The 21,874-nt window shown below is 34.3% G+C and overlaps 5 protein-coding genes across 6 annotated transcripts; 3 read left to right on the forward strand and 2 right to left on the reverse strand.

The window, feature by feature from the left end:
• Nucleotides 1-91: 91 nt before the first annotated feature.
• On the forward strand, nt 92-2,318 carry LOC103571049 (5-methylcytosine rRNA methyltransferase NSUN4). Its single transcript, XM_008549028.2, has 6 exons — nt 92-246; nt 472-654; nt 723-1,332; nt 1,394-1,680; nt 1,798-2,060; nt 2,130-2,318. Exons 1-6 carry the CDS (start codon nt 169-171, stop codon nt 2,272-2,274), a joined length of 1,566 nt encoding a protein of 521 aa, XP_008547250.1. The 5' UTR covers nt 92-168; the 3' UTR covers nt 2,275-2,318.
• Nucleotides 2,267-5,634, reverse strand: LOC103571047 (putative inorganic phosphate cotransporter). Its single transcript, XM_008549026.3, has 7 exons — nt 5,405-5,634; nt 4,595-4,815; nt 4,134-4,367; nt 3,593-4,057; nt 3,095-3,227; nt 2,791-3,032; nt 2,267-2,714 (listed from the first exon to the last, which is right to left on the reverse strand). The coding sequence occupies exons 1-7, from the start codon at nt 5,424-5,426 to the stop codon at nt 2,538-2,540; spliced, it is 1,494 nt and encodes a 497-aa protein (XP_008547248.1). The 5' UTR covers nt 5,427-5,634; the 3' UTR covers nt 2,267-2,537.
• Nucleotides 5,635-6,524: 890 nt separating this feature from the next.
• Nucleotides 6,525-7,067, forward strand: LOC103571156 (sperm flagellar protein 1-like). Its single transcript, XM_008549202.3, has one exon. It carries the CDS (start codon nt 6,531-6,533, stop codon nt 7,053-7,055), a length of 525 nt encoding a protein of 174 aa, XP_008547424.3. The 5' UTR covers nt 6,525-6,530; the 3' UTR covers nt 7,056-7,067.
• A 5-nt stretch (nt 7,068-7,072) lies between these two features.
• LOC103571050 (U6 snRNA-associated Sm-like protein LSm3) lies at nt 7,073-8,078 on the reverse strand. The gene is made up of 3 exons (XM_008549029.2): nt 7,907-8,078; nt 7,734-7,841; nt 7,073-7,349 (listed from the first exon to the last, which is right to left on the reverse strand). The coding sequence occupies exons 1-3, from the start codon at nt 7,925-7,927 to the stop codon at nt 7,167-7,169; spliced, it is 312 nt and encodes a 103-aa protein (XP_008547251.1). The 5' UTR covers nt 7,928-8,078; the 3' UTR covers nt 7,073-7,166.
• Nucleotides 8,079-8,219: 141 nt separating this feature from the next.
• LOC103571051 (actin-binding protein WASF3) lies at nt 8,220-21,577 on the forward strand. Of its 2 annotated transcripts, XM_008549032.2 has the most exons (8): nt 8,220-8,606; nt 8,724-8,777; nt 16,005-16,342; nt 16,494-16,647; nt 16,783-16,897; nt 17,883-18,181; nt 18,258-18,988; nt 19,396-21,577. In XM_008549032.2, the coding sequence occupies exons 3-8, from the start codon at nt 16,069-16,071 to the stop codon at nt 19,575-19,577; spliced, it is 1,755 nt and encodes a 584-aa protein (XP_008547254.1). In that variant the 5' UTR covers nt 8,220-8,606; nt 8,724-8,777; nt 16,005-16,068; the 3' UTR covers nt 19,578-21,577. The 2 variants fall into 2 exon arrangements, with proteins under 2 accessions (XP_008547254.1, XP_008547252.1); XM_008549030.2 differs by having other exon boundaries at nt 8,220-8,777.
• The last annotated feature ends 297 nt before the right edge of the window (nt 21,578-21,874 follow it).

The raw sequence follows: 21,874 nt of genomic DNA on the forward strand, positions 1-21,874 counted from the left end.
ATAATAAATTTCACTAGGTCTAGGAGCTTTTTTTTTATTTTTTACTAGATAAATATATGACCCAGACTGGAGATCTGTTGATAATGCAGAGCCGACTTTTTAACCTGAATATTTTGTATGTTTAGTAAATAATTTTAAAAATTTTACATTTTAAATAATTTATATAAAATGATATATATTTTAAGAAAAATTAGAGTTAACTCTTTGATAAGAGGGTGTAGGAGATACGGAATAGGAAAAGATCTGGTAAGTTGGTTAAATTTTGACACTGAATTTAAACGTCAATAATTTTTGAATTTTCTTAAAATTGATAAATTTTTAAAATTGCACTTAATTTTTTAAATTTCGTACATGTGCATATTTTTAGTTTTTTTAATTAAATTGTTGAAAAAAAAGTTTGAAAATTTTTAATTGTCTAACTAGGATCATTTAAATTTTTAAAAATAATTGATATTTTTTTTAATGATCTAGAAAGAACTGAAGAAGAAAAATGTACCCAAGGAAAAAGCACTTGCTTATTTTGATGATTTCTATCAGACAATTTACGGGGCAATGTGGCCAGCTATAAGAGAAGCTATGCTTTGTGAACGACATAAATATGTGGCAGTTGTTAATAATTTTTCCGAGACAGAAAAAATTGTTGAGAAGCTTCAGGTAAAAAATTATTTGCTCGCTTGCTTACTAAGTGTTGGATATTTAATTATTTATTATTTTTTCTTTAGTTACTGGGAGCTATGAATGTCAGAGATTTGTACCGAGTCCACAGAGAAAATTATGAGGAACGTAAACAAAGAAGAATTGAAGAAGGTCTGCCAGAAAAGCCCGCCAAGTCTGTGGAACCAAAAGATCAGTCGAAGATTGCTGATAAATTGAAAGCGAAAGCTGAAGAAGAGTTGCAAACATTACTTCCTCCTGAATATGAAAACGCGGAGCAATTTATGGACAAGAAAAAAAGTAAAGATCGAGTCCAAGACGAAGATTATGAAGAAGAAGTCATGAAAGTCAAAAAATTGCTGGACCCGATGCAGATGCGACCTTTGGAGGAGGATTTAAAGTCACCTAAAGTTGATGAAAATCGTATTGTCAAGCCGTCTGTTGGTTTGACTTCGACGGCTCTCCATGAGTTTATACCTGCGACGGAGCTCAAAGGTCTTGATGACTACATTCTTGAGTCCGACCAATATCAGTACTACAAAGACGGTTCTGACTTTGAAATAAAGGTTGAGAAAGAGACGACACTAAATTTTCCGGAGCACTTGAAGATTTTTACCTTCGAAGAGGGGAATAATTCACGGTTCCCTACACCTAGACGTGGACCGAACGGCAACTTTGGTAACGATAAGATAATTTGCTATTTTATTTATTGTTTAATAATTTAATTCATTTATTTTAGATTATTATTTAATGGACGGTGGTTCAATTCTTCCTGTACTAGCGTTGGATCTCAAACCAGGTGATACGATGCTCGATATGTGCGCGGCTCCTGGTGGAAAATCTCTCGTAGCGCTCCAGACTTTATATCCACGAGTGTTAGTTTGTAATGACGTTAAACTTAGCCGACTTAATGACCTTGATGGTGTCATGCATGAATATCTAGGTGATCTTGATCACTGGGATGGAAGATTGTTTTTAACTAATCAGGATGCTAGAGCTATTGAAGACAAAGATATTTATAACAAGGTATAAATTTTTGACTAAACAAAAATTAAGTAGAATTTTAACTCCTAATTGATGTCAACTGTATGTAATTTTTTTTTAATTAATTAAAATTTTTATCACGATTTATTTTTATTATAGATTTTAGTTGACGTTCCTTGTACTACTGACCGGCTAAATCTTCATACAGAAGAAAATAATTTATTTAAAGGGTCAAGAGTAAAAGAGCGCCTGCAGTTACCGGAAATACAGACTGAAATTTTATTACAAGCGCTGAAAATTATTGCACCCGGAGGTACTGTAGTTTACTCAACATGTTCATTAAGTCCAATACAAAATGACGGAGTCGTCCAGATGGCTTTGAAAAGATGCTATGAAGAAACTCAGACCACGATGGTCGTAAAGTATGTCAATAATACACCACATCATATATATATTCATATACTTTATTATTAAATTAACAATAATTTCAGAGACATGTATGAAGCGCTCGGGCCCCTTCGCTGTATTTACCGATTCGGAAATGACTTCGGATTCAAGTATGGAAATATTGTCGTGCCAGTTCGCAAACACAATTGGGGTCCTCTTTATTTTTGTAAAATAGTCAGAGTTAATTAGTATGTACATTAGACAATAAATTTTTATTTCATTATTTACATAAATATTTTTTTTTACTTAAAAATAAAAACCACCAGCTACACATCAATTTAATGTCAAGGAAAATTTACTTTTCCATGAAAATTTTTTTATCGACATTTACATATAAATATTTAACAATTATTATATTTTGACAGTTAATACTTTTTTTAAAATTATTGTTTCATAAATTTATTGCTCGAGATCAACCTGATGAGTCTTTGATCTAAAAAATAACATTATATTTAATGTCTATTTTTTTCTTCAAGCGGCAAAGTTTGATCGCTTGTTTCTTCATCATGTGACTTAATGTCATTCCATGGCTGTTCTTTACTGGATCCAAAAATACTGAAGACTATAACTTCGATCAGCAAGAAACCGGAAGTTATAAAGAAAATAATTCTCCATGTTGCAATTGAAGACTGTAAAATAAAAACAATAATTATAGGAAACAATATTTAAAGTTATTAATTGTCGCTGTAAAATGTTATTGCTTACATCTGTTTTAGTAACATAGCCAATAATTATTGGCATAACAATCCCAGGAATTGTAGCAAAGCAATTTGTTATTGCGACAAGAGTACCCGCGAAATTGGGAGCGATGTCAATGTGATTGCCCAAAAATCCGCTGTACATTGCACCCATAGAAGTGATTCCAATTGTCATAAATGTCACGGCAACTTCACGGTTATTTCCAGCGAAGGCCACGACAATCAAACAAATCATCGGTATCACAGAGCCTTTAAATTAAATAGAAGTTTATAATTTACTATTAATAATTAATAATAAATAAATCACTTACTGCAAAAGGTTCCAATTTTTCGAGAAAGAGTTCTAGTGATCCAGTTCTTTGATTCAAAGGTTGATAATAATTTACTGATTGCCATCGTGAACAACCACATGCATAAGTACGGAATTGAAGAGAGTGTTGTATTCTAGGGGAATAATTTATCAAGATTATAATTTATAAAATATAAAAATAATTTAAATTACCCAAGTAGCATACGGCTTTGTGACATCTATAAGACTTTGTCACCGAAAAAATATCTGTTTAAAAGATTTGACACAAGTGTTGACAAAAAATAAATTACAAATAATTGTCAAATAAGTTGTCATCTAAATGATTTTTTAAAACGGAAAAAAGAAGACAAGTTTTCGCTGACTTAAAACCAACATCTGCATGTCTTATTTACATAAAAAGACTTGGCTTTGAGACAAAAAAAATTTGTTTTCTCTTTTTAAAAAACATCTTAAAGTTGTCTGTGATACTTGGGTAATAATAGTAAAAAAATATATTTACAGATTTTAAATCAAATTCCAAAACTTGTTTCATGTAAGTCGGCAACTGCGTCAGCATCATATACCACCCGATATTACTGCAAAAATGCGAAATAAAAATAGCCATAAAAGGAAGAGATCTGACAATTTGACCCCAAGGTACTGCCAATTTATGATGCTCCATATTTTCCGTCTGACCTAGTGACTTTAAAATATAATTTTTTTCTTCCTGACTGATCAATCTTCGCTGCTGTTCTGGAGAGTCTTCGATCATTAGCCACCAAGCAGTGCACCAAATAAGACACAGAAGTCCTTCAATATAAAATACCCACTCCCAGCCCATATTAGCCGCGATAAGACCAGACAGCAAAGTTGCAATGACAGTTCCAAGTGCTGTTCCAGCATAAATAATTGACGTTAAGACACTTCGCTCATTCGGGGGCGCCCACTTTGAAATCATGACATGCATAGCCGGGAAACTTACACCCTGAATAATAAAAATTAATTAATATATGAGACAGGAAGTTGCAAATAATAGATGATAAATTATTAATAGTACTTACGCCACCAACTCCTTGAAGAAATCTCATAAAAGCAAACAGCCAGTAGTGACCGTAAGCTGCTGGCGGTGACAACACCGAAGCAGCGACATTCAAAAGTACCGCGCCATTCATCACCCACTTCGCAGACACTAATTCAGACATCCGCCCGCCCGGGATCATGGATACCAAGTACCCAACGAAGTAAGCGGATAAAATGATGCCCTGCATGCCTCCATCCCAGACAAACGGCCCGTCCTGCAGAAATAAAAACAATAAAACATTATAATTTATAATAATTCTCACCGCGCTCTAATTCTTAGCAGAATCAACTTTCTCATATTTATTTCTGCGTTTAAAAAAAACCGCTTGTGATACATATTATTCTGTCCTACTTGTAAATGTAAACTGTAGCAGAAAGAGAACAAAAAATTTATATTTATACTTATTCTTATAAATATATAAATATCTATATCTATATTTACTTCTTGCACTTTGGAAGTGACATTGAGGGTTGCTTCAGTGACGTTGATCGCCGTGTGATTTTCGGCAAGTTTTATCGCCGTATGATTTACCATTGCGACAATCGCGATGCTGACATTGACCTTGAACCCATAGATAATCGCCAGTCCGATAGAACCGAGAATGGCCATAAGATATCTGATAGCGAAGCATGATTTAATTGGTCCACGTTGATGATCACTTCCTGTTATTTAAATAGAAATACAGATTACAATTGGAGTTGAAATTATTTTATTTGGGTACTACCTATAGGAATATAAATAAAAGGGAGACATAGAAGATGGGATCACGTGGCGGCAGTCACGTAGGACGCTCGCTTCGGTGGAAGACTTACGTACGCAGTTACTTCTTACGGTCAACCTCGAGTAATTAGTTAAAATAGACGGTATGACGCAATAATTACACGTGGATAGAAATTTTTATGAACAAAAATATTATTCTTTGCATTTACGGAGACGTTTTCGCGTACTACGGCGGATTACTGTAGGGTTTAATTAAATGGGGGTCATTAATAAACTTGAGTGGATCAGAATTAATGAAATTAAATAAATTTATTTGAATTATAAATATGTATTTATGTCAAGTAGACCCGCATGATTTAATTTCGCGCGCTCCCATTGATCTGAAGGGAAAAAAGCTCAAGGTCAAAAGGACGAATTATGAAATTTGAATCTGTCATACATCATCCCGCCCTTTAATTTAAAAATTAAAAGCCCTTAAATTTATTTAGTAATTTTACTTAGATACTTATTTATAAATTTAAAAATACTTACCATTCGGAGTCTCGACAGCCATCGCGATAAATTTTTGAATTAAAAATCACAGCAATAACCGGCACAGTTTTCGTAAAATTTGAATTTATTTTAAATATTTAAATGACAAAAATAAATTATTTGATCAGAAAGTGCTTATATGTGCGTACTGAAGACGCGTAGATGTGACGTGACATAAGAGTCTCAAAGTTTAGGTCTTTTGGAGATTTGGAGGAACATTGCCGGGCGCGGCCGCGTGCGCGTCTATAAATATACCCCGCAAACTACCACTACCATCACCCATTACCCATACAGGTAAAATGCGCATGGGTGAGACTTGTTGAATGGTATTGGACGTGTAAGATAACTTATATATATATATATAGGGTTCATCGATCCTTGATGATTTTTGTAAATCGCTTCTTATTATCAATTTTTCAAATTACCCAGTAGTGGACGCGGATGAAACTGGAGTAAAAATTTTCATTAACAATCTGCTCGTTACTAAATAATTTATAAAAATTATTAGGAAGGGCATAGGGAGAGTTTTCCAGGGATGATGCAGTACCACGCAATCCTAAGGAAATATTGAGGGATATTACACCATCCGCGCGATATATTAAACGCCGTAGCGGCATATAAATGACTTGCGCAATTGTCCGATATGAGCTGCAAGTTCAAAGTACTCGTGTCCTTAACAACGGTCAAGATAAATATGACAGCTACAACTGACATTAACCGAGATTTAAAGACTCGCTCATGAATAATGAATTGTAGTATTAATACAGATGACCTAAGTGATGAAAGTTTTTATGAAATAAACATCTGGTTGGAGCAAATAAATTTCTCACGCCCGCGAAAAAATAACGCGAGAGATTTTTCAAATGGCGGTAAGACTTTTGTAGTTTATATTTAATTTACTTTGGGTGCTTCTAATAATTGTTTACATGAAATGATGAATTCAGAGGAAGGTGGGCAGTAAATTTAAATTTTTAATTTAATTTTGAACACAAAAAAAATGATAAATTCATAGAGATTGACAGTAAATTAAAACAGAATTTACTGTCCACCTCCATATGAATTTATTTTATCAAGTAGATGTGGACATGATTTAAAATAGAATATATTATTTACATAGTATTTATTTATGTTTATTCAAGTATTTATGGCTGAGTTGTTAAAAAAATATTATCCAAGATACGTTGAACTCCATAATTACTGCCAGGGCAATAGTCTTGCTAAGAAGATTGATAATTGGAGGACATTAAATAGAAAAGTCTTATCTAAACTAAATCTTAAGCTCAATGATAAAACAATACACGAAATAACTACGTGCCAAGATAAAGCCATAGAAAATTTTTTATCGAGAGTTAAAAATAAAATAATTAAAGACTGTAATGACGAGCGTGCGTCACTTTACTCAATTGATGACCGGGACATTGACAGAGTAAATTCGATCTTGGATTTCGATGAAGTTCAAAACAAAGTCATGCCCAAAGGAGCGTTTCTGCGTCTCAATCAAGAGTTGCAAGATAAGAATGAACTTATTGGAATACTCAATAACAAGATCGCCCACCTGCAGCAGCTCCTCGAGTTAAAGGACCGAAAAATAAACGATCTCTCTGCGCAGATGACGAAATTAAATTTTTCCTTGGGAAATAAAACCCGTTGATGTCTTACTTTGTTTTTTTTTTTCTTTTTTTTTATATATATATAAACCATACTTAATATATACATGTTTGATATTGTTGATTGACATTAAAATAAATAAATGTTAGATCCATCAACACTGAGCGCGCATACTAGGCGGCGATACCAAAATAACACCATCGCCGCGTACAAATAACATTGGAATATTTCTTTTAGTTGTTCTATAAACTTCTTCATAAGTTTCTTCATCAATCTCGACTGTCGTAACCGTTTCTTCAGCATCTCCAAGGATCATATTCAAATGTTGATCGTAAGCCTGTAATCAAATTTTAATATTTTTAATTTATCATCTTTTAGTTGTAATAATTATGATCCTGAAGTTAGCAGACAATTGACAATTTTTGAATTTTTTTTTCAACAATTAAATTTCATTTAAAAAAAAAACATACACATGTAAAAAATTAAAAAAACTATCGGTGCAATTATTTAAAATATCTTTTTTTGTCTTAAAATTTTAATTTTTTAGTAAAACAATAAATTATTTTAAGAAGTTGTTCTAATAGTTTGTTAAATTTTCTACATGCGCATATGGTTTATTTTATTTTTCTACAAATTGAATGGAAAAAAAATCCGAAAATTTGTAATTGTCTGCAAACTTCAAGATCATGAATAATTAAGTAATTACAAAATAAATAATTACATGTAGTCGTCCACGCAATTCACGCTCGTTCCTCATCTTGACATAAATTCTTTCATCAATACTCAGTTTTATCAAATCCAAAGGTTCCTTGACATTGATCGCCAGAATCTGTCGGTGAAATTAGGTTAGAATATTTTGTCCACTAAATATTAAGTTAAAAAACAAATATCTACCTGTTCTGCTTCATCAGCCATGTTGTCCAGGTATTTTGAATTTTCTTAATATTTAAAACTTAAAATTAAAATTATTTATTATTTTATTTAAATCAATACACAAATAGCGAATAATTTAAAAGATGTTTGGGTCAAAGCTTGATGTTGCCGGTGTGTCCTCGGAAAAACGATGATACTTACCAACAACAGAAAAGAAAATAATTTAAATACAAAGTTCACTAGCTAGAGCACTGATCCTGTAGATGTCACTTGCTGTCAATTCAAAAAGAGGAATGGACAATTATCTTATTAAGAATTCCTGGTGTTCGTACATTATCGTGATAGTTCGTAACATCAACATCACACACCTCCAGTTCTAGTAGTGTGTGTGCCATACGTAGACGTAGTGTTGGTTCTACAGCCAGCAGCCAGCGGAGTAGTTCTACTCGTGATCGTGAACAGTGGCAGCAAAGCAAACGCCATTTTCTGCGTGCTATCGCGGGTTCATAACCCATTGCGCCGGATCACGGATTACACTACTAACTACGACTACGACTACGAACACTACACTCCTCTAGGAACACTACACTAAAAGTTCTGTTAAGTTGTTCTGCTGGTGCTGGTGCTGCAGCATAATCTCCACCGACGTGTGTAAAAAATATCCAGTATCCCGATATGTTGTGTTGCAATTTATTGTAATAATTGTTGGTTTTATATTGTTGTGAGTTTATTGTTTCAATACTGTTTTAATAATAGTGCACGTAGTGAATTTAATAATACAGTTTACAATAATTATTATTATTACTATTATTTATATAAATAATATTTGTGATATCAGGATAGAACGAGGGCGATGCCCGGACACGCGACTGGGGGTGCGTCAGCGGATATGGTAAGAATCTCCAAGGGAGATTAATTTTAAGATAAAGATTATTGGAAGATTATATACTATCCATATTTCTGTATATATATAAATATCTATATCTACATCTATACATGCTCGTGTTCAGAACGTAGTTGATCGTGACATCTTGTCATATCATCAGCCAGTCTTCTATTTTATATAAAACGGAGATATCGCGGATGGTGTTGGTAGATCTGGTAAAATCATGTGTGCTCTGCTCGTAAGATATTTTGATATTGTAGCCTGACGAGCTATCATACATCACTCATCAATATATCAATTTAATGTAATGTAATCCACAATCTACGTTCAGTGGATTTATAATTGCAAGATCTACGCAGATGTAGACTGGAAGACAGGGAGGTTTTTAGTAGGTGTGGCGTGTGTAAGTGTCTTTGAATAAATTCTAGTTGATTGATGGTTTTATTTAATCATTATTAATATTTATGTAATTGGTCAGTTGCGGCAGCATTGTGGTCGCTATTAATTTGCTGGATTTAATACCATTGTCATGGGTTTTTTTTTTATTTCCTTTACTGATCCAATAATAATAATGATAGTAATGCTACTGCTACTATTACTGGTAATCATTATTATTATTATTTTAATTTGCAACCGCCGTTTCTATTCTGTAGATTGAGGGCGTCGGTCCAGAGTGCACTCAACTACTCCAATCCAAGGGTGGATTTTTTTTATTGTTATTATTTGCGGATTGTAGTTGGCAAGGAGCCGATATTGTTTTTGATTTGGCTGCAAGCTAATTTATTCGTGACAATCTCAAGAGCTTTGACATAACATGAGAGACGTAGCAAGAGTTTTCACTCACCCGTTGCGGGGGGTAGTGTTTTTTTTACCCGGCTTTTAAGTCAACCTCGAGAGTATTTTTATAATTAATACAAGTGGGTTGAACGTACTCTAGTATCAGAGTATGTATCTACGGCATGGGATTAAAGTCTATTAAAATATCTGGTTATGAGTGGCCTAGATTTAATTTATCTCTAATTAATTGGCTCATTACGCCCGAGGTGTCACGGTGGATGAGTGTAAAAAGCAAAAAAAAATATAATTTATAAAATATAGTTCGATAGGCAATTAACCAAGTAATTGACGATAATAGTCTATGAAATTGTTCGTGACTGGCTCCATTACTCAGCTTTGAAAGTGCAATAGTTTTTTTACTCATTAACTACTCATTAGACACTTACACTCAGCCCTATTGTAAATTTTTCTAACAAATACTGTAATGTCCTCTAGAGTAAGTGTTAGATAATAGACACGACAACTCTGCAGGATATTTTAAAATCAATGACTAATTTAAGTAAATATTTATTTTAATTTAATGACAGCAATTGTTTTACTGAGTACTCACTCGTTTCCAAGTAATTGATTAATTATTTATTGAAAAAAAAAAAAAAAATAATAATAAATAATAAAGGCATTACAAATAGCGAGTGTGATTAAAATAAAATTACGATGTATAAAATATATGATCGGAAATAAATGAGTATTTAAATCGCGGATTGAATGCCAATGGCATTCCCGTCTGCGAAACGTCTCAGCACTTGACTCCTTGATACACGAGTCCTTGTATGTAGTATTTGTACTGCGACAAACAAAACCGTACTCGTTGGTCAATGTGCTAATTATGCATCACCCCATTTCGCTCTGACATTCCACGAGGGTCGTAGTTTACTAATTTTACCCTCATGGTCTACGAACCAGCACGCATCTTCTTCCCTCCCATTATGAAGAGTAAGCTGAACTCTTGTATCAGCTAGGATCCGGTAACCGAGTTCCCCACTACACCTCCGACCATACACTCATCCACTGAAGCCTCGGGCTAATCTCGGATCATCATTTTTTCTAGTAAACCGCAGAGCCCTCGTGCCTCTATTTCTACCTCACTTTTTTCACCACTGATGAGATGAAGCTCAGGTTTTTTAAAAAAAAAAATGTAACAAACAAGCAAGTCAATAAATGAGAGCACGCAAGTAAACATAATTTAGTATTTTAATACTTTTATATTTTTCTACAGTTATGTGTGCTTTATCTTGAATTAAAAAGCATATCGCCGCCCACACGTGTGCGAAAAAAATTATTGCTACACAGAACACGTCATGTAGACTTATATATGTATATTTATATGGAGATATATATGTTCGAATATGAACATCGATGACATTTGAAATTATTTCATCAGCAAGACGCATGACATCCTTTCTCTCACCACCTAAACTACGTGAGTAGGAAGAGGAATTACTCGGATATTACTCTAGGTGTAGAACAACTCTTTTACTTCCTTATGGAGTCAAAATACAGAGTAAGATGTTGGTACTTTGTACTGAGTACTTTGTATTCTATAGCACGGTATCTACTGCGGATAGCAGAAGATAAAAATAGTCTAATAAAAAATTAAACAAGAAATCAAGTACAGCAATCTACAGCTGGCCACGATTCAAACGTAAATACCTAATCGATAGATCTCGAGAGAGAACTCATTGCCTCTTACTTCTAGCAACAAAGGCACACCTCGGCATTACCTTCTCTTGCCTGCAATTCCATCTGGCACGGACTTTGCTTATATATTTTACAATGATATACATATATATGTGCATCTGTACTTGTATCTTTGTTTAAAAAACTCCAGTCTTTTTTACCGTTGACGTCAGAATTTATTTTTCAATCATGATGTAGAAGTAGAAGCACTTTAATCTCAAGAGAAGACACGAAGCCATTGAGACTTTTTTTATTATTTAATATGTTTAACGCATCTCGGTTGTAAACCCGATAGATTTTTATGTCACTCTGAGTATTTATGTCATGACAAAATAGCTTGACATGTGATAACTGATACTCTGTTCAGAATAGATAAATTTTAAATCTTTTTTCTTGTCATTGCTGTTGTGTGGCTGCTGCTGCTGTTATTCATTTATTTAAAACGGAAATTTAAGATTTAATCTGCTGATATCAGTATCAGTCGAACAAGAGAAATCTTTCGTGTAAAAAAAAAAAAAACAATTTATTATTTAAAATAAAAAAATCGTCAGTAAAACGAGGTCTCACGTCTGACAAGTTACAGCTCCGTGGCCCGTTGAACGTGAGCGCTGGTCTTGCTGGCATTCAATTGACTTTGTCCTAGACTAGTTTCCAAGACTAGAGGTCGACGTCTCCTCACTGCAGCATGACGAGTGCTCGACATCAACTTCTCTTAACCAGCAATCTCTCAGTCGAGCACCGGAGCCAGAATTACGTGCGCCTACATCATTTTAGATCCACAGGAGGTTCAAGTTCGCCTTATATCAGCAACTCATTAAATATTTACCACCGTCAGAGTCCAGCTGTTCCAAAGGCTATCAAGGTGTTTTCCAGGTTTCATACATTATTAAGTATTTTCTTCACTTAATAAAAACAGATTGCAACGTCTTAACCACCGGCATTTAAAACCCTGTACTGTAACACTCCTGCATTAGCGAATGCGTGTAAACAGTTCACTCGTGCAAGGTTGCTGTGGATTACAACCGGTTTTACGTGTTCCCCAGCTCATTTGATTGAGTTTAATTTAAAAATTACAGCAGGTACATTTAAATAATAATAACATAAACGAATGGAAAAATATAATTCGCACACGCTAAGGCTACTTGGGATGTAAAGAAGAAAATGTCTGAAAGGATATCTTATTCCTATAAATATTTGTCTTTTTTATTCTCATCTTTTATTGAACTTGGGAATGACAGTCTGTTGAATTTTCCAGTGTAAGGGCTGCAGGCGGCTGTGCTGTGGACTCAGCTTTACTCTTGGATACATGGTGACTCACGACCACGAGGGTGCTTTCCTTCTTTGCTCCCTCACCCTACTTCTGGTGTGCTGCTGTACGCTTACTATAACAACCGGCACGTCGTCCAACCCTCCTATTCTGTCCTATCATACTACTACGGTGTATACTACGTAGAACCAACACCGACAGTCGCTGTCGGCTTGATCAATATTGCGGAGAGAGCGCAAAAGCCTGACTACCGCCCGAAAAAAAAAAATTAATAATAATAAAATATGATTTTTATCTCTTGGGAACAACTCGCACTCACGTTTTATTTATTATTCACAGTTTTCACTTACGTTAAAATGACGACTTGCTGCTGATACTGTCGATAATAAAAAAAAAATAACAGGATCCTTGGATCATCTCCAACTGGGTTTGGATTACAAGAAACATAATCAGCAGAAAATAAATTCCTATATGAAATTTAAGAACTGGAAAATAGAACAAGAGGATAAAAGTAGAAGAAAATAAAGAAAAAAAATGGCAAATAAAATTGCTGCGGGGTTGATTACAGGGGACCTCATTCTCTTTACCCTTGTGCTTTCGTCATATCCGGTTTCACCCTCAAATTTTGTGGAAATACCCGTGTCCGTTTCCGGACGATAGACCAAAGAGAGAAAAAGATATTAAAATATAATATAGCTTACTCGCGTGATATTAAATATTAGGGGAGAGTTAGCAAACTGGAGCTTTAACTGCCCGCATAAATGCTCTGACTCACTTCCCATGTAACGTTTGTAGCCCTTCTGTTTTCACTCATTATTTAATATTTTTATTTTTATTTATTGCTTCATTTTTTTACGAGTTTGTTTTTTTTTTCTCAAGAGTGCGAACAGCCGGGTCCGGAATTATGGATACAGACTAAGACGCCGTTGCATTTCACAGGCTCTCACTTGTGAACTTTTAAATTTTTATGACTCAGTAGAGTGCGGACTGGCAAAATCCCTGTATACACATACTAAAAATTTAAAAACCATATGGACAACATGTGCCGACAAGCTCACCAGGACCCCGCTGTCAAGAAAACGTGCAAAGGGGGCTTAAGTCCGGAGACACCCGTCAACCCGTTTTTTTATTTAATATTTTTTGCTATTGAATAAAAAGCACGAGTCGTCTTACGCTGTCTTACGTCTTACCCACGATGAACTAGAACTAGAGAGCTGATTACGTTCTATTATCCTGCAGGTACCAGGGCCTCTACTTCTACTTCTTCTTCTTCTTCATCCTCTACTTCTACTACATTCGTTCCACACCACAGTGAGAATAGAATATAATAGAATAGGTCGAGAGTCGTGAACGAGGAAGGAATCGCCGGTGGCGTCGAACGCGTGGGAGACTACGTACTATATATAAATCTTGGCGTAGGGTCGAGGGACCTGTATAAAACTACACACCAGCACACTAAGGCCTTACATATACATCAGTGTGTGCTAGTGTGACTCACGCGCAGATCGCGTAAGCCAAGGGGTGCTCTCAAGTCCGTGGGAGGCTTTTGATAAATTATTACGAGGCGTCCAGCTATCACTGGACTCTATAAACTCACCAACTACGCAACTAAATCTATTCATACACACTTAGATTTTTCTAAGTCCATCAAACACACATGTGCAGAGCTGGTAAATTAAGTAATGGGATTCAGCAAGGAGTTGTTGAAATACTGTGAGCAGTATTACTCGCGTGTTACCGATAGCTATCACCACGCAACGAGTTTCATTGAGATCACTGGAGTAGTGACGCTCTTTATAAGCAGGATGATGTCTTTAACGTGGCTAAATGAGAGGGGAGAATCCAGGGGCCTTGCAGGCACATGATAGTTTAACTTGATAGCAATTCCTCCGACTTTTTTCTCATTCATTCTTATTCCATTGCTTTTATTTACTTCTTCATATTCTTCTTCTTATTTTTCTTGCAACGGAATAATGCGAGAACGAATGGTGAGAAAAAAGGGTGGATGGTCCTCAGGCAAAAGAAACATTACACTTATATATGAAATAACTTTTTGCCGTACTAAGATAAAGCTCAAGAAGCCAGCGCTTTTGATTTACTGTTTAAATGCAAATGTCCGTGTCGCTTTGTCCTCAACCCACAATTTAACGTCTGCCTCTAAACAAAAACCGAAAAACATAAATATAAGTGTATTATCCGCTTTCACGCTTCGAATGCAGGTGCAATGCGCTGTTTACCTTCTCGGGAACTGGCTTGACTTATTCGTGCCGCTGTCGCAGACTACCAATGAGAATACTAATTATCCTGCCCCTAATAATTGTTATGTTTTATCTACTTCTATACATACAATACCTGGTATTGCTAAAACTATACTTATTATAGTTAATAAAAGTTATAATACTGTGTGACTCGTCAGATATAGAGTCACGCTCACGATTTTATGCGGCTTATCATTTTTTTTAACCGTTCCCACGATGAATTCGCTCATTACTAACGAGTTAGCAGACCCGACTATCCCGTTGGATTCATACATTACAGTGGTCTTATATATATATACGTACATATGTATATATATTTAGTAGGCCTGCAAAAAACGGCTCTCGATAACACAAACCGGGACACGCATTAATTGAGGCCAATGGGATTACTGAGACGTAAGAGGTGAACTAGCATAGCATGCGTGACGTCATCTGTCGTTGCCGTTTTAGAAACCATTTGTCATGACCTTTATTTTTTTTTCCTTTATCCATTCCGTGTATGTACGTTTTAGTCTATTTATAAATAAAGTCTTTTTATCTTATTTTTATAATATATGTGCATATAATGTTCGCTGGCAATAAAACACCCAGTAAATCAGTTCGGGGTCGAGATGCTTGAAGATTCGCCGGCGGTGAATTATTTAGATATATGTATTTACATTTTAAAAGCAGTAATGGTCAGTGTATTTTATTATTACGAGTCTGGATGATAAGATATAAATATTAAATCGTGAGGTGTTGAGTCCGTAAGTGCCCAGTCCTTTGAACATCTGACCTTTAATAGGGAACCGTACACGTAGATCAGATAGGTCGAAGATCAATCGTCTAAGAGCTGTATAACTTGTATTATATCCGGCCTAGCAAACGGTACACTCATGGTTCTCTTTCCTGGAGCAGTTGTCTTGAATGAATAGTTTTCTAGGAACATTAAAAAAGATTAACTGTCTTGGACATTATTACAGGACATGTAACATAACAACGTTATGCATTTTAATAAACAGCGTTTCCGGATTCCGACCTTTTGCTCGCATCGGTTATTTTATATTTTCTTCAGATAAAAAGATTAAAATAAGCCACTGGGGTCAACAAGTCCATTTGGTGTTTAAATATTTAATGATAAATGCCAGTATTAGAATAAGCAGCTTATAAAATAGTAGAGTTGAATAATAATGGATGAATGGAATTTATTTTCAGGTAATGAGAGAGCGGTGAGTGGACTTGATAGACAAATAAAAAGAGCGAGGCCTATTGGGGAAAGATGCCGCTCCCCAAGAGGTTGGTGGAGCCGGTGCACGTTGCCCGTGGGACTATTCCTGAAGCTTTTCCTCTGCCATCGGAGCTGGAAGCCGCGACAAATGGGACCCTGGCCAATACTATTAGACAGCTGTCAAGCTTATCGCGACACGCTGAGGACCTGTTCGGGGAGCTGGCACGTGAAGCTCATACATTGAGCGATCGAGCCAACTCTCTGCAAGCGAGAATAGATAGACTAGCGGTTAAAGTTACCCAGCTGGACAGTAATGTTGAGGAAGGTTAGTTTTCCTTGAAATTACATTACATTCTGTGGTTGTCTCTACTAAAATAGATTTTATGGGTCTTGTGTGTATGTCTACTTGATACACAGAAGCTCTTTAACAATTTACTTGTGTTCTAATGGTTTTTTTCTGTTTCCTTGTGTCTTAGTTTCACTACAAGATATTCATATGAGAAAGGCATTCAAGAGCTCGGTTGTATTCGACCAGCAAGTCGTTTCACGTGATACTATGCCCACGGCAATGCGTGAGACTTATCAAGCATGTGATACTCCTCCGCCATTAGATAAACTCAATGTTTACAGGTAAATATACGATTTAACTTTAAGAAGAAGACAAGTTTTATCTTAAGTACCAATTACTATGATGCTTTATTATTATTTATTTTTTCATAATATTTATCGTCATTACTAATTTTTATATATTTATTTTTATTGCAGAGAGGACGGCAAAGATGGATTAAAATTTTATACTGATCCGAATTATTTCTTCGATTTGTGGAGTCAGGAAATGCTCAAAGACACGGAGAAGAAAATTCACGACAGAGGAAAGAAGGTGACATTTATTTATTTTATTATATTTTATCATTTTTCTTTTAATTATTTTTAACAAATATTAATAAATCGTATAGACAGTATAGGTCTGTTTTTAAAAAAATTTTAAATATTGAATTTACTTTAACAATTAACGGCGAAAATGTCCCCTTGGTTATAGACCGAGTCAGAATATGCCGAACCGTTCAGAGAGGCAAGTCGATGGTTTGGATCTTTGTAGTTTTACTTTTCTATCATATATTTATTTTGTTGACTCATTAATATATAATTGTTTTTCCCAGTACATCGATTTTTAAGTAATCGATTTATTGTTAAATCACCAATCACATACATAATATATCAAACTCACAACCTTGTGTGGATTTTTTATCTCATTAATAAACTTATTTATGATCCTGAAGTCAGTAGACAGTTTTGGATTTTTTTATGATCAAATAAATTACAAAAAAAAGAAACTAAAAAAATGCACATGTAGAAAATTTAAAAAACTATAAGTGCAATTTTTTAAAATATTTTTTTTTTTATAATTTATCGTTTTAAAAAAAATTATTAAACGTCGAGTAACTTCAGTCTCATACTTATTTGCGCTGTTAGAGTTTTATTCTAGCTGCTCGCTTTGAAATTTTATATACATGTAGTTCCGCTAGGAAATAGTCTCTAATATATATCATTACCATATATTTATATAAAAATGTATATATACATGTTCATATTTTTTATATACATATTCGTATTATATTCAGTAGTTGAATCAAAGTGACGTTTACCAACATGCTAATTTTTGTTATTACATGCAGGAAGTTTTTTTTAAATATTTAACAATCACCGATCATCAATCATCAATCATTGAGTGTGATCGTCGTTTAAATTTATTAAATCACAAGTTGATAACTTCCGCTTGCCTTTTTTTTGACTTGCACTTTTTATTTATTACCACTAATAATTTTAAGTATGAGGGATTACTAATTTTTTTGTTGATCAAACAGCCCCATAGGCCTCGGAACGATGGAGGCAATGCTGGGGGAGGAGGAAGACACAAGAAACGTGTAAGACAACCTCACAACACGAGGGAGAGACAACGACAGCTTGCTGTTGGACATGGGGAATATATTATGCCGACACAGGGTGTTCAGTACCGAACACCGCATAATATTCCGGATGAATCACTTCTGGGAATGGTGATGACAGATCCACGACCTCCAAGACCAAATAGTATTGAGCTTAGGCGAAGTTATCCACCGGATGAGCAACATCTGTACAGTCCTCCTACGACGGATCATTATAGGTAACATATTTAATGCAACTTTAATTTTTAAAAATAATTTCATTGATGATAATGATAATTTTTATTATTATAATAGGGCGGCAAACTATATGGCTCAAGGTTACGACGATGGAAGTTTATACAGCTCTCATTATGCACCTGGACAAGGACAGATGGGTAATGAGACGTACCAAAGTCCTGGACCAGGTACACCAAGTCGTGGTGGCAGATCGAGGCCATCGCAACCGCCTCCGGCGCCACCGAGTAACGCCTCGAGCAATTCAACTCCAACAGTGGCGTCAGCAAATAACACACCGACTCGTGGAAGGTCGATGAGCACCGGAAGAGATACACTACCACCACCGCCACCGCCTCCTGGTGAAGTGATGTCGCCACCCCCTATAAATGGGACGATACCGGCGCACCTGCTAAATAGAAATGGTAGTCGTTCAAACAGTCCATTACCGAGTCATCAATCAACACCGACTCCGCCAAATCATACCCTACCCGTGGGAATCGATGAGCCGGATCCTGCGCCTCAGGATTTGCCACCGCCTCCGCCTACTCCTGATCCAGCGCCATCACGGCCGATATCGCCGCCTTGCAACATTCCGCCGCCACCTCCTCCGCCACCGCCACCTCCCGTTCTTAATGGACCCATGACATGCGTACCAATTAGCAACGGTGACATTGCTAAGATAATTGCCAATAATCCACCCAAATTAAAGCCACTCAAGAGTATAGTTGATGGACAATTGAGGAAACCACAAAACCCAAATATTCCGATCGTTGATCCACGAAATGATTTGCTCAAAGCTATTCGTGACGGTAAGGATCCTTTGATAATTTATTTACGTAATTATAGTCTAGTTGAAGCTCCAATGGAGAGACTATCGAACGTTGTCTCCAAAATAAAAACGTCATCACCCCAGGGGTTAAAAAAAAAAAAATCAAAATTTAAACTTCGAAATTTAAAAAATCACTTACGTTATTTTTTATAGATACAAAAAAAATTTCTTATACTTTTTTATATGAATTTTGTTTCTCTACAATTTTTATTTACAAACATCTATTTATATCTGACATGAAAAACCTTCGACCAAATTTCCACCAACTGTTTAGAATGTCTCCTCTTTCGGAGCTCGACTGGACAATTAATTGTCTGTTTAAAATAAATATTACTAGTATATCGTAGGTTGATGAATATTAAATTTTTTTTTTTATTATTATTACAGGAATTAAGTTACGCAAGGTAGAAAAGATAGAGCAGAAGGAAGTGGAGCGCGTAAATGCTTTGAACGACGTGGCGTCAATATTAGCTAGAAGAGTTGCTGTTGAATTCAGCGATAGTGATTCTGCATCAGAAAGCGAGTGCGACAGTGAAGGATGGGGTGAACAAGACTCGAGTATCGCGTGACCCGTGTCATTTCCGCCCACTGCATCTGCCTCTTAGAGTGAACCAGTCGATTTAATAATAAATAATAATATTCTTTTGTCTACGTTTAACCATCAAGATATATATAAATAAATGTATTATATATCTCATTCAAAACACTAGAAATTTTAAAGATATTCGCATTCGATATGATAATCACTCGTGTAATTCATCAGAGCTTTTAAATTATTTTATTATTAGGCACTTTCTGTAGTGCTGATAATTATTGCGTAGTTATGGAATAGGGGCAAAAGTTATTTAAATTTTCTTGTACATTCCGCAGTACTAGCAGTACATTATTATTAATATTATTATTATAATTATGATTACGATCGCATGGTAATGGAAAAAAAATGAACCATGAAAAATTAAAAAAAAATTTCTGTTTAAACGTAAGTAATATGTAGAAAATATAAAATAAAAATCTGCTTTAAATTAATGCATTATCATCGAAAGCTAGTTATTAATTCATTATAAATTAATAAATAAATAAACAAGTTTTAATTGTAAAGATAATGCGCAATATAATATCGAGTCTTCCTCAAAGTTTATAACTAGAGGTGACAATTAATGCAACACTAAGTTGTTATTAAGGGAGGAAATGGGTCAGATATAAAAGAGGATGTATTTGTGATTTTTTTTTTTTCAGAGTAGCTTCGTTATTAAAATTCTTAAAATTTGTGACACTATTAAGCATCATTCCAAGAGTATTCTGCGAAATTTTCGTAAAAAAATATTTAAAAATAAACCAGTGGTAGTGGGGAGAGACGAGTCACCTCAAAAAAAAGTTTCCATGTCATAGGCAGGGTTACTCATGACTTTATCTGAAATAAAAAAACCAAAAAGATTTCTTTAGAACGCAAGTTATATCTTGAATTTGAATAAAGAAATAAACAAAATATTCATTTTTGAATTTTTGGTAAAGGTGCAATCAAAAAACTCTGATTTTTACCAAAAACTGCTCCTTATTTCTAATTAAAAAATAAATAGTTTGTCTACGGCATGGAGACTTTTTTTTTTTAGGTGACTCGTCTCTCCCCACTACCACTGGCTTATTTTTAAATATTTCTTTATGAAAATTTATTAGAATATTCTTGGAATGATGCTTAATAGTGTCACAAATTTTAAGAATTTTAATAACGAAGCTACTCTGAAAAAAAAAATCACAAAAATATCCTTTTTTGTATCTGACCCGTTTCCTCCCTTAATAAATAATATAATAAATAAAAAAACCAAAATACTCCATTTGTAAGTGACGAGTAATGAGTTTGTAATTAAATTTGGGTATCCAAAAGGAGTTATTAATTATTATTATTAATATTATTATATAGTTATTATTATAATTATTATTATTGTTCAGTTTAAATGTTCATCTGCAACGACAAGTGTACATTGAATAATTAAGGCTTATCCATTAAATTAAAAATAATTGTTCTGTGTATTTGTAAACGACGAATGGATAAATCTTCTCTGTAATATGTTTATATATGAAAATATAAATTTATAATACTACAATAAAGAAAAAAAAAATATATATATATATAAATAACATGTAGAATAATGAGATCGATTTTAAGCATATTATGATTAGAAAATTTTTCGCCAATTACGACTCAGTATTTGTTCATCGAGAACACAATTTTTGTCTTAGATTTTGACTCATTTTATTTTAAATTATCGATTTTTACTTATTTTTTTTTAATTAATTAATTAGTGATTACTGGTGAGGAAACGTAAGAGGTAAATAAAAATTAAAGATGATCTGATGCGATTCCCGATAATTTTTACGATTTTCTATGTCTGCATGAGAAAAGAACGTGGCTATGATTAATAAATAAACTTTAAATGAATAATAAGAAAAAACTCTTAGATATAAAACTTAATGATGCAGGTAAATCTGCTTTTAATAATATATGTAATTGTATTAATTATAAATTTGTAGCAAACAAAATGTACAGAGCCAAATAAATCAAAAATAAATGACGCGAAATCTTTGAAAATATTTTGATTATTTTTTTAAGTCATCAGTTAGCGCAGTTTAAGGAAAATTTAACAGAGATTGTGGGTTCAGTCAAGCGCTAATCAATTTTTTAATTTAATTGATTTGTAGGTGATTTTTTCTAAGCATACGGATGATGATGACACTTGGAAACTTCCATTGTTTCAATGTCACAATTACTAGCAACAATTTTTCTAGTGAAGCGTTTCCATATAACGAGAGCTAGAGCTTGAGTATTTCTGAATGCACCCATCACTTGAAAAAACATTTATAAGCGAAT

This window comes from Microplitis demolitor, chromosome 7 (genome assembly GCF_026212275.2).
Source record: "Microplitis demolitor isolate Queensland-Clemson2020A chromosome 7, iyMicDemo2.1a, whole genome shotgun sequence".
Lineage (NCBI taxonomy): Eukaryota > Metazoa > Arthropoda > Insecta > Hymenoptera > Braconidae > Microplitis > Microplitis demolitor.